Here is a 27,149-nt window from a genome sequence, read left to right as displayed (position 1 = left end):
ACATTAATTTTCATTTTGCTCACCCTCGAATGAATGTTGAGGTTTATTTTCGACCCGACCACACGTGCATATATGCCTAAGAACATACAGACACCCAAAATATCCATTTTGACGATCCCCGTATTAATTACGAGTTTCCTCGTGACGTCCGTTCGTTTGTATGTATGTGCGTATGTATCTCGCATAACTCAAAAACGGGATGGCGTAGAACATTGAAATTTGGTAAGTAGACTCCTAGTGGGGTCTTTTTGTGCACCTCCTCCTTTGGTTGCATTCGGATGCTCCAAAAGGGATCTTTTACACCTTTTTGGGGGGAAATCATTGTTGATTTCGGTGCAAACTCAAGGGGTGATAATTTGGTCACTTGGCGATATATCGCCAGGATTTTAGTCGCCAAGTTTTGTTGTCAACTAACTGCGACAAATTTGGAGGTGTTTTTTTTTTTTTTGAAAATCTGGTTTTGATTCTGCCATTACTGACGATATTTTGAAAGTAAACCACTGAATCACATTAAAATTGCCAATAATAGGGAAATTAATCTGTGTAAAAAGTTTTTTTTGCTTCGGTTCGCAAATAACTACGGGTTAAAATATTTACAGTGTTTCCTTGCTTACTCCAAGGCACTATTATCATTAAATTGGAGTAAAAGGAAGTCATGTGATACACATATCAGCACGTTTCAAACATGATATCGGAATACTGGTACTTGAAATTCCTCAGAAAATAGTCCAAAAACATTGTTTTGTTGCCACAGTTAATAATGTTGTTCGAAAATCGCATTACTTAGGAAAACGCATTGTGAACAAATATGAAATGAAAGAACAAATGTCATAATGAAAATCAACAATAGTAAGAAACATACTGCATCTATGGAATTGTCTCTAAGCTTGGAATTCATTTCAGTGCACAACTTTCCTGCAGTTGAAAATACGTACGTTTTCTAAATTCGCGCAAGTTGGTGGAACAGTTAACCATGCGCAATACGCCTCTTCTAATTGCCTTGAAGTCCTTTATCTTCAAAAAATTTGGTGTGTTGAGTGTTATTTTTGGAAAAATCCCTTTGTGTGTGAGTGTTTCTTTTTTTACTATGCGTATTATCATTATTATTATTTTATTCATTTGTTGAATGAACTTATAGCTAGTTGAAAATTTTCTTCGAGAGACGATAATTTTACAATATAAAGAACATCTTGAATGATTTTCTCTGGATCAGAATAGGCGAACATTTGCTTTTTATGACCCCTTTGGTTTGAAATTTAAGACGAACTTAGCCAAATATGATCTGTTAGTTTCTTTAATTCGATTTCGTTTTCTTTTCAAAATTCTTTTCAATTTACTTATGTAAACATCTGAAAATATGCTCCAGTTGATTATAGCTTAACTGCATGCACATTTTCAAAGTAATATGCAATTTCTAAATATTATCTTGTCAAGTATAAAGCTAAATAGCAAGATAAGACAACTAATGCCAGTGACAACAAATTATCATTTGTTATACTAACCAGAAAAGTTTCTATAAAAATTCAGTACAGTTGAGACAATATTTAAAAAATATAGACATCAAAGTGTTATTGCAATTGATGATTGGAATAAATTTTTCACAGGACAAATACATTTGAAATTACACATGAAATTATTTTCACAGAAAGGAAAAAGAGTGATCAAGAAAATGCGAAAAATAAAAACACGGTGAAAAAAAGCGCTGAAAAGTGCGGTTAATCTCACCATCTAGTAATGAAAATATCATTTTAAAATCTTTCCGCTTCTTTTATTTAATGGTATTCTATTAGTTCGTTCTGCTCAAGCCAAATTTTTGCATCAATAGATTGATGCTGGTTCTGTATCGTTTAAAAAGAAATGTACAGTAAAAATAAAAGTAGATATTTAATAATTTAAATTGAGAACTCTTTAAAACTATTATTTTCAGTTAATACCGAAAATACCGGTATTTTTCTTCGCAAATACCGGTATTACAAAATTGCAAAATTGTTCGAAATACCGCTGTTCGGTATACCGGTATTGTAATCACTAATCTTGTTTTATACGAAGAAAATTAATAGTTATTAATGTTTACTTTGACTCATTCCTGTTGACTTTGCGCTTCTGCAAATATTTTTATCTCAAGCTCTAAAATATTAGATTGAAAAAACACAATCTTTTTAGAAGGTTTTTCAAAAAGATTTTTTGTAATTTCTTCAAGTTTGTAAAAAGTGGAGCTGCCCACTTCTCGCACCTAGTTTTTCAATTGTAACATCTTTAAAAATATATAAAAAAGCGTTTTTTTTCCCTCCGTTAACGAATGTATTTATTTTTTTCCATACAGGTCCTGGAGGAAGAGAATCTCGCCAAGAATGCAGAAGATATGGGGAATCTTTTGCGAGAAGAACTGAATAAGTTGCCAAAGGATAAGGTTGAAATTGTACGAGGAAAGGGGCTGTTGAATGCAATAGTCATACACAAAAGTAAGCTTCCAGATAAAAATTGCGAATGATATTTTCTAAAATACTGTAGATAATTTGCTGTTAAAATTAATTAAAATTGCCCTGAAAGATGCCAAAATTTTCTCATATGTTTATAAGAGTTTTGGTTGTGATGGCAAATAGGGCAGGCATAATGACGCCTTCAGAGGTAAAGTATCTCAAGTTCAAGTTTATAAGAATTTTTTTTTCCTGTGGACTAATACTGGTCAATGGTGTATGTTTTCAGAGCCAAAATGAACTAAGTCCATACTATTGCAGTTTTTTAAACTAATAGCAGCAGTTGTCTTGAGTCTTGAACGATATCAGCTAGTTTTAATAAAATTTTTAATGAACACGACTGTCTCAAAACTATACACGGTAGACTTAAACCACCTTCGCTATGAACACATCATATAAGTTACTTGGAAAGGCTTACACGATTATTTTTTTTACGTTGGATGACCATTTGTTTTCTTTCTTCGGTTTATTTATTTTTTGAGCATAATTTTCTTACTGTCTTAAGTTTTTTTTTTTTTTTTTTGTTCCTTAAAATTCTACCACACTCCTTTGTTTAATCAAGATTGACATTACTGGAATGTAAGAAAACGCCTAACTGTTGTGCCAGTACTTCGGAAGGTTGGTCTTAAGTCCAATGGAAGCCAAGATGTCTGAGACACCAGATTAATCCATTGCACCTTTCACTGCACTTATACTTCTGATTACCTTACATATGATTTTTCGTGTATCGCGTGAAAGCGTCGCCAAACCCTTGACATTGGAGTGAAGTCTTGGGATTTCCATTAAGCGTGGAGACAGTTCCTATGTCGAGGATCGAGCCGGAGTGGTCCTGCTGAAAAACAACCACCACTCACTAGGCAAAGTGGACACTAGTCTCTTTAAATGCAACTCGGAGCAATGGCGGATTCATAAAGTTTTAAGGGGGAGGCGATTCATTTTTATTTCTTACTTCAACTGTATGATGTATGTACACAGTTTTACAAAAATTATCACAAAAATTTCGAAAATTCTAAACATTTCCGGGAGACAGGGGAGGACCCCAACTTCCTTTCCCCAACACCTAAAATTTATGAATTGCGTGTTTTAAACTTCAATATCGAAATATTACCGGTGGGGTGTCCTTCAAGGGAGGGGAGATTGCCCCCCGCGCTCCTCCCTTGTATCCGTCATGACTCGGAGTAATTCTTTTATATCTTCATACTTATTCTGCATCTCTGAAGCGTGCAAATGGCGATTGATAAATACCAGATACCGTCGCATCAGAGCAACAGTAGGAGATCTTAGTGTTATTTCTGGGATTAGATTTCTTACTGTTGCTCTGAGGCGATGATATGATCTTTCACCGGAACTACAACATCTTCCCTCGGAAATTTCCAAGAGTTCTATATTTCCGTCAGATCTGAACACGCTTTGTTATTAACTATGAGATATTTTTAGTACGTACAGTAGGTGCAATTGCTGCATCTCTTTTATTTCCAGTGACGTTCGACCAAACAAATACGAAGAAAATATTATGCCACTGTGAGGATAGTTTATTTTACAAACTCGTTCATTATCCATGAGCCAGTATATGTGTGAATAATGTGAGCGCCCTTTATATAAATCCAGTTTTACAACGAGTATTTTTCAAATACACATAGTTTTTAGATGATCAGGATTTCACATAGGGGGATTTTCCCCATACAAATCCACAAATGAGGTAGTGAGAAAAAGGGATGTAAGTATAAAACAAAAACAGTACAAATAGTAGGTGAACCTCTTCCCTGCTATTTGTACTGTTACAAGAGATAGTACTAGTAGTCCTGTTAGTTGCTGCTATACAGCATGATTAAGAAAAAAAATCAATAAAAGCCTACCTAGGACCGGAACGTGAAACGTGTTTTACTCAAAACTTGAAAATGTCCACTGACGTCCCTTTGCTTCTCACTACTTCAATTGCCTTCTGATCTTTGCCAAATTTGGCTCAGAGGTCCTTTCATACTCAGGAGTCCACATAAGCTTATTCTCTCCTCCTATGAGGAGCGTACCCCAACCCCCTTAGTGAGATTTTAGCCAGAAAATCTGTTGAAACAGAATGTTTATGTCTATTAACTATGACTGAATTGGTTGAATTAAAAAAAAAATCCAAAGAGTTCTGAATTTAAATTTTGAGTCATAAAATAGTTCTTACCATAATCATTAAATTATGTTAACTTGTTGCACGTTGTTGGGGCAATTTTACACTATTTGTTTCTTAATATTTAAGCCAGATTGTTGAACATGCGTCACTTGAAGCAACTTTTATTTTCGATGCAGACAACGCAACGTCGGGTAACGCAACTAATTGAAAATGAAACACATTTGCATCCAGTTTTGGTTTTGAGTCTAACCTGCTTACATTCTTTTCAGGAATTCTTAATGACTATACGCAACTGTACATTTCTTATTTTCTCTTTCAGACTATGATGCGTGGGACGTGTGCCTTCGGTTGCGTGATAACGGCCTTCTTGCGAAACCCACTCACCAAACTATAATCCGCTTCGCCCCTCCACTGGTCATAAACCGTGAAGAAATGAAAAATTGTGCCGAAATTATCAAAAAGACCATAGATAGTTTGTAAATGATGAGTCAGAGTTCACAGATGTATTATAAAAAATGATGTATTTGTTACTGTTTTAATACTAAAAATTTGTTACTCAAACTCGTGATTTGTCTTATTGTGTGGTGCGTTTATCAACTACAGTTGGCTTTCTCTTTAACGACTTTCAAGGGACCGCGAAAAATCGTCATTAAGTAGAAAGCGTCCTTAAATAGAATGCTGTTAACACCATAGTGGACCCTCTGGGATCGTGAAAAGCCGTCGTTATAGAACGTCGTTAAATAGAGCGTCGTTAAACAGAGAGCCAACTGTATTTAAGGTAGTGCCGGATCTAGGAGGGAGCAAGCCGGGTCCATTGTCCTGGAAGGCAACCTCTGGGGATGTCAAATTCAACTAACCAATTTCTATAGTTTTTTTAATATTTTTAATTCGATATAAAAGCTTGAATAAAGATGGGGGTATAAAGGCGGCAGTTTCAAGGTTATGCGCCAGTTCGGAAAAATCGAAAATTTCGCATTGATCGGGGGGGGGGGGGAGTGTCAAACCTTCTCAGGACTCAATCAAGAACCATAGTGGGGGCATTGTGCTTGATGTTCACGTGGTCCTTTCTATTCCGCCCTTTTTCTATTTACCATATCTTAAGTCTATAATATGTCATTGAAATATTTTAAGTAGTTATGTTTTAAAGCAAGTATGTACCATTGAAAACACATTAATACACGTTTACACTTGCCTTACAATTAATCAGTTTCTTAAATATACATTTTATTTGTATTTTTACCACTCTACTAATAATTTCAAACAAATCTTCAGAGTGGTTTTCTCTCCTGTTTTAACTGAAACATTTGTTGTATGAATACAATTAAAGCTCTAACAAACTGCCCTTCGACGACAGTCAAAGACAAATCGTTTCAAAAAACCATTCACTTGAGAGCATTTGAAGGTGGTGCGACCGTCCTCTTTAAATAGACTTAAAAAAAAAAAAAAAAAAAAACTCTTGGAACGAATCTACTGCGGCAACAAGTCCTGTCAACGGATTGTGATTTAAAGCAATTGGGCTTAGTTTGTGGATGAAAGTGGAATCGTTTTGTGAAGTGATTTTGCTCACAGCTCACTAAAACGTAGAAGTAATAAAAAAAGTTTAAAGAAAGTGCCGAAATTGTACCGGTAGAAACTGTTAAAGAAACCTTGATTTGTGGAAATTATCAACTATCAAAGGGACCTCTGGCCCTCAAACTATGAAGGACTACGTGCCAGACGCCTTGCCTTCAGAAGACAAAACAAAATAGATGGTGGTGCCATCTATGGACAGTTTGAGAATTTAGAACCAGGCCGGGAGCCGAATAACTTTCTGGTCTGGCACCCCTAGAGGTCGTTTCACTTGGAGGACATTGTGACCACGAACGTTTGTGGAAATTAAACTGGTTATTACTTGGAAGCATTTCACTTCATTTTATAGTTGTTTACAGCTCTCTACGTGAGGTTTTTTAGTTTTATGTATAAAAGATTTAAAAACAATATAGTTAACGTTGCAGTTTACTTTTGCCGAGAGTGGTATTGTGGCTTGGCGTTGGCCTCTTACACTAATAGGCGCTGGTTCGAAAGTGTCACCAGTTTGTGGATTTTCAAAATGTAGAAAATTGACATCGTCGATTTCGTTTGATTATGCGCCATGTAAAAAAATTCAAGGAGCATTCGTTTAGCTTTGAATACTCTTGGATAAGTAAAATTCTTTGTGCAGTTTTGCATTGTAAGAGCACTGGTGCCTCCATCTGGTAGTGAAACTGGATGTCAAATTCTTGCGGGAATGGCATTCGCCAAAATTGGCGGAAAAGATATATCACACTAGCCCTTCTCCCGGTACCAAACACTATTTGTGGTTTAACCGGTTGAATGGAACCCTGAAGACAGCTCTATTTTCTTATCCAGACCAGAAACCGAGAAATCCCTGGTTCAGCACCACCAGAGGTATCCATTCACGTGGAGGCTTTGTGCCCACGACTTATTTGACGTGCCTCAGTCACCATTTACAAACGTGGAAGATCTTCTACCAGCTGGCATCGAATCCGGTACCCTTCGTTTTTTTTAGTCTAAGGACTAAACGCTGAGTGGTGGGTGATGCGAAGAAAAGGTACCCTTCGGTTTTCTCCTAAGGGCTTTCGTGATGGGAAAGTCGATCGCGTTACGATTAAAACATGAAACACGACCGGATTGGCCAACATACACTTTGTGATCTCGCTAATCGCGTCGAGACGGCGGTGTGACAGGTTGCTACCGGTTCGACCGCCAGAGAGCGACCGCAGCGTTTCCGAACGCGGTTCGCTGACGTCACCGGTTCCACCGGAAGTGTTTCAGAACGCGTGCGGTGGCACTGCGGCCACCGATCCTTGCTTCCGAATAAACCCTATGTACCCATATTGTGCTATCTGTCATATTGGACGTGTGTTCATAAACGGATCCTGAATGACCAAGTACACAAACCCAAGAAAAAGTTGTCAGTGAATCAAAATCCATCTAGTGTGGGGCATTAGGAATGCTTTGCATTTTAAGTCAAGTCGATTTATTCCTCGTTTGTTATTTGCCGGCATCAGTGGTAAGTCGCTTTTATTTTTCACTTTATCTATTTTATGTCTTTGTATACTACAATGTTCTTGTTTAAATATTCAACTTCTTACTAAAATGCTCAAGGATTAAAAAAGTTCACTACACTATGTTTGAGTATCATTTATTTTAACTACAAGATGGGAATTTAAGTTTCAATTTTAAGCTCCTAAGTCCAAAACTTTAGTATCTACATACAAGTGTTTAAAATTAGCTATTGGAGTTTTTACGAAATCCTTGGGTCTTATTTTGATTTCTGTCTCGACCAGCGATTCATAGTATCCTTTCCATGCCTTCCAGTTAATGCCGTTTGCAAAAGTGTCGTGTTTTCCATGCAAATATAAACCGTTCAAATTCGCTGAATGGCAGGTATTGTACCACCATGCTCCACTATACTTTTGAGCGCAGATTTCTTTGCCTTTTTGGTTGTCATTATTTCTATCTTTTGTAGAAAACTTTTGGCCATCGTGATGTCCTGTCATCGAATCACCTGAAAAAAGTTACAAATTTCAAAGCTCGAGCAATGAATTAAAAATATCTGATTTAATTGTTTTCAGTATTCAAATGATTTTTATAAATTCCACGAAAATAATGCATTTAAAAACTACTTGAATAGCTCAAATCGGGTGTCTTGTGCGAAAATAGTACAAATCATGTTCGAAACTGAATTTTTTCAATCAATTTTTGTTTTTGCAGCTATTTAATTATGGTTTCATTCTGTGTTTAAACTGTGTACAATGAAGTGACAACGGGTTTAGCACAAGGAATTTATGAAAAGCATTAAAATATTTTGTTTTGGAGAAAAAAGGTCAAATCAATTAGTCTTGAAATGAAATACAAAATCGGTGTCTTCCCAGTTTCCCGACATTTCACCCCCCCACCCCCTGCTTTTCAGTTTCAATCATATCTTTTGATCTATTAAAAGGGGGGGAGGAAATTTGAAATGTCAGAGAAACTGGGAATATACCATAAAATCGTGCTGAAATGCAACAATACAAAATATCATTTAAATTATATCTTTCACTTAAAAAAAAATATAGTAATCAAACTCGGGGAAAAAAAGTCCCTGGAAAGCGTATTTTTTTAAAGTTTATTTATATCTTAATAATTTCTACGGTTCATACTGTCTTCTCTGTTATAGCCATTTCAGAGGATAAAATAAACATTAAACATTTACTGTAAAAGCACTTATTTTCCTGAAAATAAAGATATCGATGATTTCGCTATCTGTCAGTTTCGCAAATATTACATGAACAGAACTGAAATTCGCAAACTGAATTTCGCAAAAGAGCTTTTGCAGTGCTCTTAAACTTGAAAAATCCTTAAAAAGTTAGTATAATGTTTATGCTTAAAAAGCTATCTTAAATTCCACGGTTACCAAACAAGGTGAGTCTCATTTCTTCTTTCTGTTATAGGCAAGTTGTGTTTTTGAATGTCCACTATGTTGCGTATGTATTAATGATTAAAGCAACAAGTTCTTTTTTATGGAAATTAAATTCTAAATTAGAACTATTATTGCAATCCACGCTTGTTTCGGTGAATGTACCTCCGCTTTATGATCAGAAGGTTTTTTGTTTTTCAATTGCTTATTTACTTATTTCTGTTATTTGTCCATTCTATTACACGGAGCGGTAAAAATATTTTAGCTCTTAGACGATTACTTTTCTACAAATTATTGATTACTTAATTATACACAGGGGCGGAACCAGAAATTTTTGTAAGGGGAGTCAAATTTCAGTGGTCAGTTAAGTGGAAGAAAAACAAAGTATAATTTGAACTTTCTTCAAAATATCTTAATAACCTATACATGTATTCTAATAAAAAATATTATCAAGAAAAATATGCATAACAATTTATTCATTGCATAGTTTGCTGCTTATATTTGAGTTATTTAAATTGTTCAAATAAATAAAATTACACATTTTTTACATTTAATGTGCCGAGAAAATTTCGTTGCAATGAAAACAACTATGGCACAACATTGTTGCATTCAAGTTTTGTACAACAAAGTTAAAATAAGTACAGCATTGCAGACATGCGTTTCGGAGTTTGTATTGTAAAAAGATTAATATATGGGCTTACTGGACCGAAGCTCAGGAGCCATCAAGGTTTAGGACCTCTATTTTTTCAAAGTTACACAATATGTAATAGAATTTGCATTTATTAGACTTCGAGACAAGTCTAACAAGACTAAGTAAAAAGGGATTAACATTGATTACCTGCACTAATTTTTAAGGACTAAAAATTGACTTTCAACAATAATAATAAGAAAAAGAAATATAAAATAATAATAAAGACTTTCTCATCACAGGGGAGTCAGCTGACCCTTTGACCTTCCCCTGAATCCGCCCTTGCAAGTGAATGAGGAATCAATTTTAAATATGATTAGTAGGTGGAAATTATTAAAACTAATTGAACAAAATTCAAAAGTGACTGTTATGTCTTGTATCATTTTCATTCGAATGACCCTTTTATACGTTAAAAAATAGATTTCAATTCTATAATGCTCCCATTTAAATAATGTTGAAACTTCCTGCTGATATGCTCGAGGATTAAATAAGTTCACGATACTAATTGAGTATTATTTATTTCAAGGTAATTAATAGTTTAGTTTCTAAACTGCAAAATTCAAAACTTTAGTATCCACACACAGGCGTTTAGCATTCACTATAGGAGCTTTCACGAAGTCTTTGGGTCTTATTTTAATTTCTGTTTCGGCCAACGATTCACGGAATCCTTTCCATGTCTTCCAAACTACACCATCTGCATAAGTGTCGTGCGCTCCATACAAATATAAACCATTCAAATTCGCTGAATGGCAGGTATTGTACCACCACGCTCCTTTATATTTTTGAGCACAGATTTCTTTGCCTTTCTGGTTGTCGTTATTTCTATCCTTTGTTGAAAACTTTTGACCATCATGTTCTTTAGTCATCGAATCACCTAGAAAAATAATTTCTAGTAAAATTTCTCAAACCACTTCCAATACTTTCGGCACTGTATTAAAACTATTAGATTTAATCGATTTCTTCATTCTAATTATTTGTATATGTTACCGTTAAAGTATGAAATCCGTTATTTTATAGAGTACCTAGTTATTATTTCATGGAATATCTGATCGTGTCCGTCATGGAATATCTGATCGTGTCCGTTAAAGTGCAAAACTCTCTTGTATTTCATGGTTTAACTAGTTATTTCATAGAATAACGATCTGCAGCCCGTTAAAGTGTAAAATAATCTAGATCCGGTCAGTTGCTACAGCTCAAAGTTTATGTACTGGTCAATGATTTAAAAATTGTTCGTGTAAAACTCAGTGTGTCAACAAAAAATGTTTTTGGTTTTAGAAATAATGTTCTTTGTAACTCCAAGTGTCATTTTAGTAATCCTTGTTGTAACATGATTTTATGGTACGTTTCCATAAATAACATTTATGTGCTGCATAAATTAGATAAATTGCTTATTTTTCATTTTAATTGTCCATCATCAGTTTATTTATGGAATACCTAGTTATTTCATTTCAGGTGAATTGTTTATTTTACACTTTAACTGTCTCTCATTAGTTAATTTATAGAATACCTAGTTTTTTCATAGAATAACTAGTTAAAGTGTCAAATTAATAACATATTACACACTTTAACGGACACGATCAGTTATTTCATGGAATATCTAGGTATTCTATAAAATAACTGCATTATATACTTTAACGGTAATATATACATTGCATGGAAACGAATTCATTCAAAGAACAAATTAGCAGCTTGAATCTATACCAGCGGTTCCCCGCCTTTTTTTACCTCGCGAACCTCTTTTAAATTCTTAAAGAAATTGGCAAACCCCTTGTGCAATAAGTAACAAATAACAAGAAAAATTTAGAAAAAAAAACCCTTCCACACAATAGTTAACGCAAACATAACTACAAAATACAGAAGTACAAACTAAAATGATGTCAAAAAAAAAAAAAAAAAAAAAAAGAAAAAAAAAAACTCAACTGAAACAAACGCAAGTTTTTTTTTTTGACCATCCTGCAATTAAGAAAAAAAAAAAAAAACTTCTAATGGGATGTTTTTGTGGAATGAATGAATTCCAAGTTAGGCTAAAATATCTGACAGTTTTAGTCTTACTTGCGTCTGTATTTATTTCTGAATCTGCTGAAAATCCATTGCACGTAGAAATGTTATCAAAAAGGTGATAAAATTTTTAATATGAACTTTTCTGACACATTTACTTTTAACTCTGAATCAGAAGTCAATAGATCTTTAAAAATACTTTTTTACAAAACTGCTTCAGATTAACTAAATGATATTTTTTTCTGCCAGTAAAATTAGATAGATCTCTAAATTAATATCTTCTTGAAAAGCACTACGTGTCTAGCTGCTTTATAGAGATATACTGCACGCATTAAACGTTCCAGTGCTGAAGAATTTTCTTGTCCTTATACTAAATGGGAGAAACAAAATGAGTAGTTATTTTTGTTTTATCTATATTTTTTTTTTTTTTTTTGGAAAGAAGAATATGCCTATAACTAACTCCAATTATTTTTAACAAGAAGTTCCGTCCAGAACTAAGCGTGCCTACTTTCCCGTGTATCCATATCTACTTTCTAGTATCTTATCAATATTCTTAAATAGCTAAAATCGCAAATTGTTTCAAACATAACTTTTTAGTATTTTAAGCCGCTTTCTAGGAATAAAATATGCCTAACTCGTCTAAAGAATTAGATGCGTAAAATGAATAAACGAACAAATAAAATAGCAGCACCTTTAAAAGAAAGCAGCTAATACACTTTTTTCCATTAAAAATTTTTTTAACCGCTTTCAAAAAGAAAAAAAAATGATTAAAATTAATAAGCTCATTAAACTAAATACATGATATCAACCAAAAAAAATTTAAAAAAAAAAAAAAAAAACGTTTTTCCCTTGTTGCCAAAAATTATTTTTAAATGAAAAATGTACTTTCCAAAATGAATAAAAAAATGAAATGTCAACTTAAAAAAATAATTTTCATTGTTAAAAAAAAAAAAATCGTCGGCGCACATTTTAATGTAGAAACATAAATGACTTCGAGTTTATCCGCCGAAAACTAAATACATAAATTAAAACTTTAGAGTGAAAATAAAAACAAATCATATTAACAATAATTATTCCACAGTTAAAACCATGGCTGCTGAGTCGGAATCAATCTCATTTTGGGATAAAAGAGTCAGATTCGGGAGCCGAAGGTATTTAATTCAAAGACTCTGAGTTGGAATCTGTCATTTCCCTTCGAGTATGCAACCAATGTTTGAGGAGTCGGACTTATTTTGGGAAAAAGGAGCCGGAATTGGACTTTTGAGATAAAGGAGTCGGAGTCGAATATCCAAGAATCGAAGTCGGTCATTTTTCCTCCGTGTATAAATTTTTGCCAAAACCACGAAGTCAGAGTCGAAGTTGGGGAGTCGGAGTCCGACTAATTGTCGGGCACAGGAGTCGAAGTCAGGGGCCCCAAAATTGTCGGAGTCGAGAGTTTGTCGCCAAGAGCTATTTCTAACAAAATTTGTGTGAAGTAAATCCGCCTTCAAGTGCGGAATCTACATTAACTTTCAGTTTTCTCTTAGGTGCTATGTTAAGGGATTTTAACTGTTCAAAATTGAACGGAAAATTGTTCAAATCAAAAAGTGAAATAAAGGAATGAAGTGTCCTCGCCGAGATCTTTCGAACAAAAATAATATTTGTTCAAATCGGACTATTCACTCAAAAGTTATTAGGAGGGGGGGGGGGCAGACAGACCGACGGACATTTTTCCCCATCTCAATATCCTACTTTCCAATTTTTAATTTATTTAATTTTTTTTATTTTTGACATTTTTCGCGATATTTTCAAGATGCATTAAGCCTTTTTTCATGCTTTTTCTTCTTTCTCTGACTTTTACTGGGAAAGTAGGCTAAAAAGGTGATAAGGTGATAATTTTTCTGCACAAATTTCATGAATTCCTTTTCTATGCAGCGCAAATTAAGTGCAAGTTCTAAGTCCCTTCATTGTTTTTTTCTGTGTACCTCAAATTCACAACTTTCACCCAGGAATTTTTTTAAAAGTAAATTAAAAAAAAAAATTACACCTACTGAGGTATTTTTGGGTTGTTAACTAATTATTGTTGAAAATTATAGCAACAAACAGCTCTTCGTCACACTAAAATAGCAAAGAAAAGTTTGTTACACCATCGAAAATGAACAACAAATATTTCAGACGCTAGCGTATGCTCCGTGAACTTTTCTCATCAAATTTAATTGAATTTTCCAATCAAAAGCTACTGAAAAACCCAAGGAATTTGTATGCTTTCATTGTATTTAAAAATCGAACCTTTCCGGCACTGTGTAGACTCTGCAATAACAAAGTCTTTAAATTTTCAAAATATCTCAGCAATTATGCTAACATTTACATTTAAAAAGCGTTGAATGTGCGAGACAAACGAATCAATGATAAACAAAAAGAAAAAAAAAAAAACACTTGAACTAAAGACTTCATATCTAACAAGCATTTTGAAATTCCGTCATTGCAGTATTGTTTCGCGAACCCCCTTTATAACTCTTGCGAACCCCCGGGGGTTCGCAAACCACTGGTTGGGAACCGATGATCTATACTATTAATTTCTGTGCGCGTCTGTCTGTGTTATCAGGTCAATAGTGGTACCGTTGGATACAGGACGTACAAGGAAATTCATTCCACTCTGTTTGGCCCCTCTTAACCGTAAGAGGTCGGGCATCCAGTCCTGATGATATCCAGGAATGTCCCAACGACACTAAAACCTGCCGTAGGTGGCAAACGGAAGTTGGCGAGCTGAACGAGCAGGGGGTGGATCCCCCTAGTTAGAAAATAAATGTTTGCAGTGTTCCGAAAATGTACTTTACATAAATTATTTCAGAACAGAAAGAAAAAATACGATTACTACTTTGAAACGGGCATCCGTCGGTCTGGTGGAAATACTTTTGGGCTCGGCGAGTCCGAACCGCCAAAGATCAAAGGTTTATGAGCACAAAAACTAAATAAGTAAGTTATTTGCAAAACTTTTTTGCATTTATAACAATACCTTTATGAGCCACACTAATAATAAGTGAATTTTCTTTGAGTCACAGGCCGCATAGTTTTGAAAAAAACATTGCCAGTCCAGAGTTCACTCACATTCCAACAATTTTTGAATATAAAAATATTTACGAAATAGACATCAGTTTTTTTCCCCCCTATTTCATGTGAGATCCGAAGAAGAAATTTTCAGCAAGATTCCAAAACATTAATGAACAAACAATGTGGTTGCAAAGTTGTTCCACCTCCCAAAGCCTTTACTCCAAATTCGATTTGCAGAATGACATTTCCCTACAAACGTATAAAACTGCATACATCGAATTATTTTATATGAATTAAGTGGAAATGTCAACTTGCATGGAGACAAAACACGAAAGTTTGCAAAAGATTACAGATCATTTTGGTGTCAAATAACAACAAAGTAAACAGAATGAAAACAGGTCTTTGTTCTTTTAAATTTAATTCTGGGTGAGAATATGTCTTTCGCTCATTCTTCAAGGCGTAAATGGATAAAGCTGATATACTTTCTTAAAAGTTAATGAATTTAGATTCTATACCTTTTTCTTTGCATATGGAAGCAATGGGAGCAAGTTAAATAGCCTTGAGTTTTAGTTTAGAAGTTAGGTATAAACATACAAGTGAGAATTTTTTTCATATAATTTCTGTTTTCATGTAAAAAGTAAGTGTTTAAATAGTGGGCTTAAAAAAGTAAATTTTCTAAACACAAGAAATTTTACTTGTCTTTTAAACGTTTTACTTTTGTTATATAAACAAAAACTTCTAACCTGCATCACCACTGTAGTCCTTAATATGCAGTTTGTACTGATGATCCGCATCTTCAATCCAGAATGTGTCATACAATGCATAACGTTCTTCGCCGTCAACGGATTTGAAATCAAAGCGCACAGAATACAACTTCTGGTGTGTTAAAGCAAAAATGTTGTCATTACCTGAAAAAGCAAATTACTTGAAAGCAAAAACACAACATCCGGAAAAAAGCAGATAATTATATGAGGATGCAACTTTTGAAACTACATTTTCATGAAATGGCAGTAGATGATGTCACTCACTATCTGCCAATCACAAAGCGGATGAAAACTAAGGCACAATGAAATCAATAAGCTATCTTTATTTCTTAAAAATAATAATTATCCGGAAAATTAAAGCTTTTGCAATCGAAGATTATAGCCAATATTTTTAACGTTATTTTTAATACTAATATTTTTTTTAACAATATTGTAAACATTTTCCTCCTTTTTAATTTCTAAGCTCATTAAGATTATTCTTTGTTTCTAAAAGTTGTAGTTTTCCTGGATTTTTCAGTTGCGGGTCATATTTCCGAATTAAGGATCATTTGAATTGCTATCCACCAATCTAAAGCGAATAAAGGAGGTGGCAAAGTTAAATCAATCATCCACTGTGAATATTTTGTTTAAGTTAAAACTGCAAATAGCAATGGAGATATCAGAAGCGTGTTTTGGGGATTTTAAATACATTTTTTTTCCATGTCAAAAAATAAGTTTATGAATATAAGGCATCAGACTAAAGTGTTTTTATCTGCAGAACGTGTTATAACACTTCTCTTCACGTTAAACGTGTTTTAGGGAACTAGATTACGGTTGAAATACAGAATTGTTCCTATTTTCCTTTTCACAGCTTATTCATAGCATATGAGCATTTTCATATATGTATTAAGGCAGACTTTCTTTTTAAAGGGCAAAGATTCAATTCTTAGCATCTTTGAAAAAAAAAATGAAGAAATGTTTCGTTTCCTAAAATATAATTTTTGCCCAAAGTAAAAGGAAAGACCTTCTACAAATTCATAAAATATAATATCTGGTTGGAAAAATCAATTTGAAAGGTTCTGCTTATGTCTTATTCCAAAAGTTTTATATGACATTATTTAGGTCTTCTCATATTATTTAATTATACAAATTTTCTGCCACGTTGTAAAATAGAGACTTTCTAAGTCATTTTTGTGAACTCTATGAAAAGATGTATTTCCGTAGTTATTTGTATGTGACGTGCCAAACTCCCCTTGATTTCGAAGGTGAACTCGAAACACATCTCAACTGTGTCATTGAATTTGAACTGTAAAACATTTGAAGAATTATAAATTCAAACCGTTTAGGACACATGAAAAGTCGGCTAACATAAAATTTCGATTCAGAAAATGTAAACTTACCTAACCAGAAGTCTTTTTCAATGTTTCCAAAACCCATTTTATAATTTGTCCAGTTTTTATAAAAATAATCCTTTGAAAAATTCTAGAAAAATTTCCTCTCCTTTGGATTACCTTAAAGAAAATATTTCGATAGATTAGAGTGTGATGAAAATACAATATTCAAATTAGCTTCATTCGTCGTCCGCTGACATAATTTGCGGTTAAAATTTATAGGGTGGTGATTATATTTACAGTGAACCCTCTCAGAATAAATTTTTGCTTTCAATTGATTTGAGTGGTCAAGAGTTCCTACCCCCTCCCCCTAAGAGCAAGAGCAACGTCCCCAAATATCGCGAAACCCCCCCCCCCCAAATGTAATTGCCTCCTCCAAAGTAAAAAATACCCAAAACACTCCCCTAAAAATTTCAATAGCGCAGTCTGCGCCATGACCCCCCCCCCCTTAGGTGGGAACCCCTGCAGTAGTTCTATATTTGCTTAAGAGTGTGTTCTTTATCACAACTCTTATTAAAAGAACTTTTTTTTACGACCTCCGTATTTTTAGCGAACATTTTAGTAGCCGCATTTCACCAACTGCAACTGACATTAAAAAAAAACAGAAAAAAAAAGAAAAATTTGAATTTTTGGCATTTTAAACTCAAATTATGTTTTTCACTATCATGAGCGCGTTTGTGTGTGTGTATGTGCGCACGTGTGTGTGTGTATATGTAGACGTGTGTGAGTATATGTTCGCGACAGTGTGTAGGCATGCGTGAGTAGGATATAGAAGCAACCTGGAGATGGTTTTCGCTGGAGGAGCAGCACCAGAAGGGGCCGGTCGACGGTGGTGCTGCAGAGGAAGGCGAAGGGAAAATAAAATCATAGGAACGTCATTCAAACGTCAAATGAAAACAATAAGCAATTCTGATTGCTCAATATGCAAATTTAAAACACTTATAATTTACGAGGGGGGGACCCAAAAGAAACCGGACTAATGGTGCGATGCCAATCCTAGAAGTAGTAGAGTGTTCTCTTGCTAGATGGCTCAAGTAGAGACCTACACAAACCAGCTGTGCAAGTGGCGTCAGTTTAGTTGATAACGTCTGATCGTAATGTTGGTTTTCTCAGGCGTTGTTGCTTTCCGCCTGCGAACTCATTATGGCAGATTTAAAAGAACAAGCTGTAAGCTTGAAATTTTGCTTCTTGCTTGAAAAGTCGGCAACGGAATAGCTTACGAAATGCTTCATTAAGCTTTCAAGAACGATGCTATGAGCCGTGCACAAGTTTTTGAGCGGTTCGGGCGCTTTAAATGTGGTAGTATAAATGTTGAAGACCATGCTCACTCTGAGCGCCCTTCAACGTCTCGAAATGATGAAAACGTTGAAAAAATCTGCCAAAATATCAACGAGAGACGTCGTTTTACGATTGATGAAAATTTAGAAGAAACAGGAGTGAGTTGGAGCTCACGCGGGCGATCGGAAGAATGGTTTCTTTAACATGATAACGCTCCCGTACCCTTCACCATTACTTCGTAACCACCATTCGTTCACCATTACTTCACCATTACTTACTACTCCGTATTCACCAGACCTAGCCCCCCTGTGATCTTTTTGTTCCCGAGGATGAAAAAAATTCTGAAAATGAAGTGTTTTGATGATGTAGAGACTGTAAAAACTGCTTCGCAACGGGCACTGGACACGGTCAAAGTTAAAGAGTTCTAGAGGAGCTTCTAACAGTGGAAAAAAAGAATTAACAAGTGTATTGCATCTAAGGGTGAACACTTTGAAGGAGATTAAAGAAGTTTTGTAAATAAACTAATATATAAATATTTTAAAACAAAAATCTGGTTATTTTTGGGTCCCCACTCGTAATAATGTAGTTATTCGGGTAAAGAAAAATGATATCAAATTCTTACAGTCCAACCTCCACCATCTGTTTCCATGTCACAGTACACATTGAAAGGGGCATCTTGGATTGCTCTGCTTTTTGGCCATACTTTCGCCACACCACTGTTCGCGTGTCCTGCTCGAAAAACGTCTGCGCAGTCTAGAGCAAAACCTGAGCTCGGATTATTAGGGCCTAGAAGAGAAGAAAAAACTTAAGAACTTAGAAAACAAATTGTTAATAATTATACGAATCAAAAAGCAAACTGAATTTTTTTTTCCTAGTGGGGCTGTGTGTGGCCATTTGACCTTTACCAGACCTAGTGAAGCATAAGTATTTCATGTGCCACTATTAAGGCGCTGATCCATGACAAAAGTGCTTTTGACTTCCAGTTTCCACCAGATGGAGGCATCTGGGTCTCTTCGATGCGAAACTGCACTACGAATTTAATTTTGCCGATGGAATTCAAGGAAATATTTGTTTTACTAGGATTCATAATTGTTTACAAAATTACACTGGAGAAAAAGGAAGTTCCAGTAGCAAAAAGGAAATGTGGGAAAATTATATTTGACAATTGACAGCATTGAAAGGCATTTTTACGCATTAAAAAAAAAAAATCCAAGCAAATTTTAAAAGCTTTTTATTTTTTGAAGTATTTGCAGATGCGGGCTTAAAATCAACATCTAGCTCAGCTTGAAAGATTTTTTTTATTTCTTTGAAATGGAGAAAAGTTTTGCTTATGTGCAGGTATATGTTTTTAAATTTTATTGTTACGTAAATGCACGCTGTACAATGCAGTGTTTATTGCGTAAAAGTATCACGGATTACGTTTAAGTTCTGGTAAAAAGAACACGTGTTGTTGCTTTTATAGGTTATGTGTGATTTTCTCACTTCCGGCAATTTTTTGTGTCGATAGTGCACCCCCCCCCCCCCCTCCCGACAGCACAATTTCTCCTATAAAATTTTACTCCCTTTGAGCCTATAAAACACAAAAAAGTTCAAACATCTTCTAATCTTTACTTTTACAAACTCAAAAATAACGGCAAGTAGGGTAATGACACCAGTAAGAGACAAGGGTCCAGTAACACAGTCGTAAGTTTGGATTTAAATAATAAGAATTTTATGGGGGTAAAACTGATGTTGCTGTGACCCATGAATACGGTGCAACCATCTTGTGTTATCAGAGCGACTTTTATGAACTAGTTGGTATTTACAAGGCAGTGGTGAAAGGTTATGAACAGCTACCACGAGGTCTGTCGGTGTTTCATGTTCATTTGAATTTAATAAGGTTTTAGATCTAAAAACAAAGAACTTTTACAAATTTTAAAAAGTTGAATTCAGTCCATTATTCATCCTTTTCTCATCCTTTCTGTTACTGGGTATCATCAGAATTATCGGTGTCTGTTACTGGGGTTCGGATATTTTTTTTTTTTCGAAATTAAGCAAATAGAATTCAGAGGATCCAGAAGCAGCCATACATTAGTTGAAATGTAGTTGCATGATAAAAAAAAAAAGTCTGAACAGTCTAAATACATTAAAAGGCTCAGATAATTGAGTTAACCTGAGAGCGATGTCTTAAGGATGTCTGTTACTGGTGCCGTTACCTTAGTGAAATAATGAATGTTAAACTAAACAGAAACATTTTCTTTGGGACTCAAAAAACTCATTTCCTGTCTATTCACCCAAACATTCATAGAAAATTGATAGTAAAAGACCATGTCAAGAACAGTCCTGAATTTCATTGAATAAAATCACTCAGGAAATAAAATTGTGAGGAATAGCAACTAACATTATGCGCATAGCGTTACAACTTACATTTTCTTTTCCTTAAGATATGATCTTCCACTCTTTGCTCGTGTTCTTATAGACTCTAGATGAAACTAGAAAGTCGCCCGTCAAGGTATGACGGGTGAAAATTGCTTCTACTCTTCTACATTTGAACGAAGAAATTAACTGTTTGGTGATATTTTTATAGTTGAAATTGTAACCCTAACTCCGGTGGATTAACCCTAAACTCCAGTAGGTGCGTTCATTGTTGACCATTTTTTTCGTTTCTTCATTCCCCGGAAGTTAGTCTTACCAGTAAAACAGTTAAGTGACCGGATCGAGTTCAGTCCTGTCACGACAAACCCTTTCCCTGCATGTTAAACATTACGAAACCATATTATCAAATTATCATGCCGTGGCGCGAGTTTCATTGTTGAAACTCGCGGGTTACTCGATCATTGGCTATTATATATATATATGAGGATGAGGATTTAAGTTTAATTTATTTACTGTAGCATTTAAATGTTTGAAAATGACTTACATGTTGGCAACTTTAATTTTATCTTCTGTTTCGAATCTTCTTTTTCCTTTTTGCAGGAAATAGGGTTTTCAGTATACACGTGCGTTTGTGGTGTTGTACCTTGATCGCTGTCATTTATTGCTTCACTTCCAGTTACGAAAAGTAACATTAAAGTGACAACAAGACTGAATAACCACCTGAAATTTAAAACAAAAAAAAAAAAATTATATTAGAATATTGGAATTGTGTACATCATCAAAAAATATAGTATGCGTATTTTTATTTCCTTGATACATTAGAATTTCAAAAATTTACTAGAAAATGAATCTAAGATTTCATCCATGGCAAATAAAAGGGGTAGATGTTAGAGGAGGGAAAATATAAGAAAGCTGTTACTAAATCCTTCTAAAAAAGTACGTTTTCAAAGTGCAACGCAGACGGGATTTGATCCCCTCCTTGATCAATTCCCCTATAAGAGGGAATATGATCCAGTTATTTTTAAAGTTTATTAAATGGAAGATCATAATATTCATATGCTGAATTTCTGCACAGACGGCAAAATCAGGCATTTGATATTGTTTACCGAAAGCAGCTGTTACTTGTAATGGGGGTTTATGTCTAGAAATATCTTTTCCGTAATACAGTCGAGTCTTGACTTAGCGAGGGATGCGTTCCAAGACCCCTCGCGTAAGTCGAAATTTCACGTTATGGAAAAAGGTATGTATACGAATTTTTTTGTAAACTCACTCATATATCTAACTAGCATTCCCGTACCCGGTATTGCTCGGGTGATGGAATTAGCAGGGGTTAACAGTGCTTGGTGCACCTAGTTTCGAAAATCCCCTATAATAATTACTTATTACCTATAACTTTTTCTAATTTGGGGAGGATCCCGGGGCCCCTGGACTCCTTACATATATGCCTTTGTCCTTAACCAATCTTTAACTGTTATTAACGATCCTTTTAAAGTATTGATTATCTTTGCAAACACAGGCCATCCACATTTTATTGATATACCTATGTTGACCTCTATGACCTCCTATAATATACCTATTGATATACCTATCTAAGCAAGAACTTCTTTGTATACAACATTTTTAGTTTTTTTTTCTGGTGCTAAAATTATTAAGCTGCTTGATGAACTGACTTTGGAGCAAGCTACATAACATTGGCCGTGTGAAAAAAAGTCTTCTCTTAAATCAGTCCCTGCTACTTTTAATGTCTGTCCTTGTGACTTATTAATGGTTATTGCAAAGCAAACTTTAACAGGAAACTGCACTCTTCTAAATTCAAAAGGATAATGCGCCTGTGATGATGTTCTTAAAAACTTCGTTTCTAGTTTTGAAAAAATGAAAGCAATAGATAGAAACATTATGATTTGACTTGAGAAAAGCCTCGAAGAACCACGTGAGAAACAAAAACAATATCAAATTTATAGTTCGCTATCGACCAAAAGTTGAGATGATGTACTGAATAATGATTTGAATGGAGGAAAGCCTTCGAAAATAAGGGATTTGAATTCAATGACAGGTTTTAATTTCGCAGAAATTAAGAAGTTTTAATTAATTTCTCCCGAACTAATTGAGATTTCGAAAAATCCTTTCTTAGTGGTTACTTTCGTAATCATGCGGACATGCCTGCCAAATTTCAAGTCTGAAGCTTCAGCGGTTTCGGCTGTGCGTTGATATATATATATGTTATCTCAGGACATTGATTTTTATATATTAAGATTATTTTAGACATTTGTAATCAACACTCAAACTGTTTTAACTAATGTCTTAACTTTATATATTACCATTTTTCACATAAAGAACTGATTTTTTGCTCTATTTCAAAAAAAAAAAAACTATCATTCAACATAAAATACTGTTATGATGTTCAAAATTAATGTGAGAGAGAGGCATTAAATGAAACATTAAAGTACAAAGAGTATGTCCCAATAATACAATGCAGCAATAAAATTGTACTGTACACTGTACAGTAGATTCCTCAATTATATTCGGCTCACTTTTTAATTGTTCTAGCATATGAAAAACATTTAATTTTTCTTAAATTGTTAGAAACTTTCTCTTTTTCTTTCCATTTCTAAACTTTAGATAATGAGCGTGCTTAGGTGAAATTACATACTTCATCATCAACTTCATCAATAAAATTCATGGACTTCACATTTAGAACGGAAAAATAAAGGAAAGATGCGGAGTGGTTATCTGTTCACACTAACAAAGTGATGTTTATTCTAGTACGGTGTGGGGAACTTCAGCTTTCAGGGATGCTAAAGGGAAAGTTAATTCACGAAACCCATATTTAGTAGCACAATAACGAAGGCGATACCTGAACCCAACGATTCCTTTCCGAAAATTTTCGTTTTGCGGACGAGGAATTCACGTTAGCTCTAAAATTCGATACACGTGAAAAACTCGCGTTATAGCCATTTCGCGTTAGTCCAATCGCGTAGTAGCGCGAGTCGACTATATTTCCCCTAGAATACAAATAAAGGGGGTGATCCGAAAGTAGGCTTACCCCTATTTTATTTTTAATAGTATGTCATTCATGGTTGAATGCTTGTTATGCACAGTAACCTCGAAGTCTTAAGAGTCATAAATATCGGTAGAACACCAACAATGTAGTTACATAGCTGAGTTCTGCATTATGTTCCGCACACGTTTTGCAGCAAAATATTCCCAAAATTCCGCAAAACATTTGCGAGAACATGCCGCTGAATTCAGCAGTATTACGGCATGGATGGTGTTCTACCGATGTTGATGACTCTTAAGACTTTAAGGTAACTGTACATCAAACATTCAACCATAAATGACATTTTGTTGAAAGTAAAAGGAGGATATGCCCACTTTTGGACCATTCTGTGTAGATACTCCCTTGTGGTAATGTTTGTGAATGTCTTGCTGAAATTGCAAGGCTAAGCAGATTTAACAGTTATTCAAAAATATTTTTATAAAATTAATTTCAATAATACAGCAGAAGTTCTCGTTGTCAAAAAAAAGGGGGGGGGGGAAATACAATAGAGAGAAAGAACCAAAAATTCAACAAATCAGAAACAGGTAAATAGACATTCTGACATCTTCGAATTTTATAAATATAATGACTCATAAGTTTCAGTTTTCTCCCCTCCATTTCAATGCAAATATTGGCACTGACGGTCATTTCGAATTTTTCCACGGGGGGCGGGGGCAAAGAGTGTACACTCAATGTATATTTTGTCAAAATACAACAGAAATTGCGCTCAGTAAAAAAAAAAAAGTGTTTTTCAGAGTCAGGGCAGCAATTGCCCCGCGGGAAAAAACGGGCCTGAAGTCTGATTAAATAAATTGTGTTATTGATTTTGCCCACGTTTGACGATCAAATAAGCGTTTTGTTGTTTTGACCAGTTTGACGAAAATTTTTTAATATGAGTACTGACATATCTATAGTAGAAAAGTGCAACCCTTATCACCTTTATCTAGGCTTTAGTTAGCTTTCTGGTTTATTAAAAAGCAAAAACATTTTTCTACTGAAATTTATCTTTCCACCTGAATACGATAAAATGTGCAAAATCATAATTTCTGAATAAGATTTATGCTGCTACAAATTCTGTGAATAGTAATTATTTTTATGATTTATTTGTTGTAATCTGACTAAATTTGGCGTTTATCCCATTATCTTTTATTTAAAATTGTCTTAGTAACGTAACCTGTAAATAGTTTCTTGTAATGAATATACAATCCCATTACATTCGAATGAAGTATATGGTTCCCCCATTTCTGAACGATAAGATTTGTGAATGGAATAAAAAGAAAGTATGAGAAATTTTTAGAACATTATAGTATTTTCTGGATATTTCTATGCTTAGTATCAAAGTCGTGTAGCATTTGAATGAGTTAGTTTTGCTTGTGAATCGTATCAGCCGTGCACTGGAGAGCATGTATTTAGCTCTGTGTGTATTAGCATATGCGCTGTGTTTTCGCGTATTTTGGCGTAAATACGTGTGTGCCCGTTGAGTTTACGGCGTTAATTGATATTTGCCTAATTGCTATGGTTAATTTAGCAGTTGCTAACGATGTTTCTTGTACATAGTTGTAAATAAATCTCCTGTGTTTTCTCAAGAACTGTGTCGTCATTTAAAGAATTTCTTGAAGTAGCTGGACTCGTAACAATACGATAAGATATATTAAGAATTCGGAGTTTCTTAAAAGAGCGTATTAATTAATCAAAGAGAACTTTGACAATTGTCAAAAAAAATAAAGCATAATTTTGACTTACATTTCGTTCTGAAATGAGAGCCTCTTCTTTAACTGTGAGCGTTGTGTCATTTATTTTGACTTCCGGTGATGGTGAACAAATCCAACACAATTTTATATCCTTCTTTAATTATGATTTTCATTTAACTAATCACGCACTGCCTGCTCGTCAAAATTTTTGCTTGCATCTGTGTCTTTTCAATTCTTCAAGGTTGCATTCATTATTTCTGAGGCACGGTCTTGAAAATTAAGAAATTCATCACTTTTGAGTAATATTTTCTTGGTCACAGGGTTTTATTTTTATTTCTCCTAAAAATTTTAATTTGTGTCTGACGAGTGTTTATGGATTTATTTCAACTGGTATGTTTCTTCATACATTAAAAAAAAAACGTAACGTCAAAGAAATTGTGAAAGGGAGTATGGCGGACCTGGATCTAGGGCACCCCATAGTACCTACAGCCTTGAAATTTGGTGCAAAAATTACTTTGATCCCGGGGGGTTTGCACTTGAGGTTTTTCATTTTAAATGTCAAATTATTTTTTTATAATTAATATTTTAAGTTAAAATCTCACGTAAATGGCCTGCTAAAGGGATGAAAGATTATCTACGCCCCATAACATTCGATGTCGTTCGAAAGAGATTTTTTTTCTGCATTAAATAAAGCTTGTTCCAACTCTCTAAATTCATTAGAACAGTTTATAAAACGGTTTCTATTGGGAAAATCCTAGGCTCAACTTAATTCAAGCCCTTAGCTAAAGAGCAAAATACAGGCCACGAATTTGAAAGCGACTTTTCAAACGCATAAGAGTTAACGACGCATCCAGTTAGTTGTGCTCAAGCTACAATGCTTTGTCTTGCATTTTTTTTATTGTACCACTTGTCAGTTAGGCAACTATACCCTTGTTTTATAATGTCATAGTATTGCTTTTATCATAAATAATAAAATATGACTAAATAATTGTTTGCTATCATGGTAGTTTAGTGCGGAGAAAATAATTTTTTTCACTCGTTGCGTCGTTAACTCTTATGCAATTTCCCTATCTTAAAGTGCATTTTATTAGCCTGCAGAACCATTGCCTATAGTTATGCACTTGTTTGTGAAAAGACATACACTCTAGTTTGAAATGTAGGCATCAAGTTCTATACTAACCCTCAGGGCACTGAGATACAGGCCAATAAAAAGTACAATTTTTTAAAATCATTTTTTGATGTCTTTCTTATATCTTGCATCTAGTTATCATATTATAAAGTATGCGAGTAAGCATAATCGGTTTATTTGAAAGTTTATAACTCTTTTATGGTACGTTTTTGATCATACTAGTTTTTTAAATAGTATCTGGAAGTCCCTGGAGAAAGTTAAACCCGGATAAGTTGACAGAATTGAAGTTCATTTTACTATTTCTAAATACCTATTGTGTTCTTGAAAAGAATTTGCTTATAGTTCTGTCACTTGTTTGTGAAAATACACCATACTCTAGTTTGAAATGCAGGCATACAGTTCTACTCTGACCCTCCGTGCACTGACATAATGGCTTATGAAAATTGCACTTTTTAGCATTTTTCGATGCAAAAACTCATTTTTTGGCAGCTCAGATGGTGAGCTATGCAACTAATGACGGTATTGAATAATTTATATATATTCTTAAACAAATTATGTTAAACAATTATCATGGTTAAGCGTGAATGCAGGGCACCAGAGGGCCTCAAACATGGCACCTTTTCGTTTTTTTTTCGACAAAGTTTGGCGACCTCTGAAAGGCTGTACTGAAGATCAACCACAAAATTTACGATATATTTCAATTTAGGTACTAAATGTTATTTTGTAAACACAAGATTTTTTTTAGCCGATGCTTAATACACAGAAATAATCG

The 27,149-nt window shown here is 34.4% G+C and overlaps 3 protein-coding genes across 3 annotated transcripts in view; 2 read left to right on the top strand and 1 right to left on the bottom strand.

Annotated features, from left to right (window-relative positions):
- Positions 1-5,157, top strand: part of LOC129225949 (ornithine aminotransferase, mitochondrial-like) — a 45,652-nt gene extending 40,495 nt beyond the window's left edge. Inside the window, exons 8-9 of the mRNA XM_054860501.1 lie at positions 2,324-2,462; positions 4,916-5,157. Coding sequence (XP_054716476.1) covers positions 2,324-2,462; positions 4,916-5,076 — 300 coding nt within the window. The 3' untranslated portion in view covers positions 5,077-5,157. The remainder of the gene's footprint in view (positions 1-2,323; positions 2,463-4,915) is intronic.
- A 2,850-nt stretch (positions 5,158-8,007) lies between these two features.
- On the bottom strand, positions 8,008-25,382 carry LOC129225537 (techylectin-5A-like). The gene is given in 8 exon segments (XM_054859975.1): positions 8,008-8,146; positions 10,308-10,599; positions 15,497-15,661; positions 16,897-16,975; positions 16,978-17,007; positions 18,788-18,951; positions 21,065-21,240; positions 25,301-25,382. Coding segments are annotated over 8 exon segments (960 nt in total). The 5' UTR covers positions 25,351-25,382; the 3' UTR covers positions 8,008-8,142.
- LOC129225540 (uncharacterized) overlaps positions 21,723-27,149 on the top strand; it is an 85,947-nt gene continuing 80,520 nt past the window's right edge. The window contains exon 1 of the mRNA XM_054859979.1: positions 21,723-21,760. Within this exon, the coding sequence (XP_054715954.1) occupies positions 21,751-21,760 (10 nt within the window). The 5' untranslated portion in view covers positions 21,723-21,750. The remainder of the gene's footprint in view (positions 21,761-27,149) is intronic.

This window comes from Uloborus diversus, chromosome 7, assembly GCF_026930045.1.
Source record: "Uloborus diversus isolate 005 chromosome 7, Udiv.v.3.1, whole genome shotgun sequence".
Taxonomy (NCBI): domain Eukaryota; kingdom Metazoa; phylum Arthropoda; class Arachnida; order Araneae; family Uloboridae; genus Uloborus; species Uloborus diversus.
Note: the sequence above shows the minus strand (reverse complement) of the source record. Positions and strands in the feature narration are given on the sequence as shown.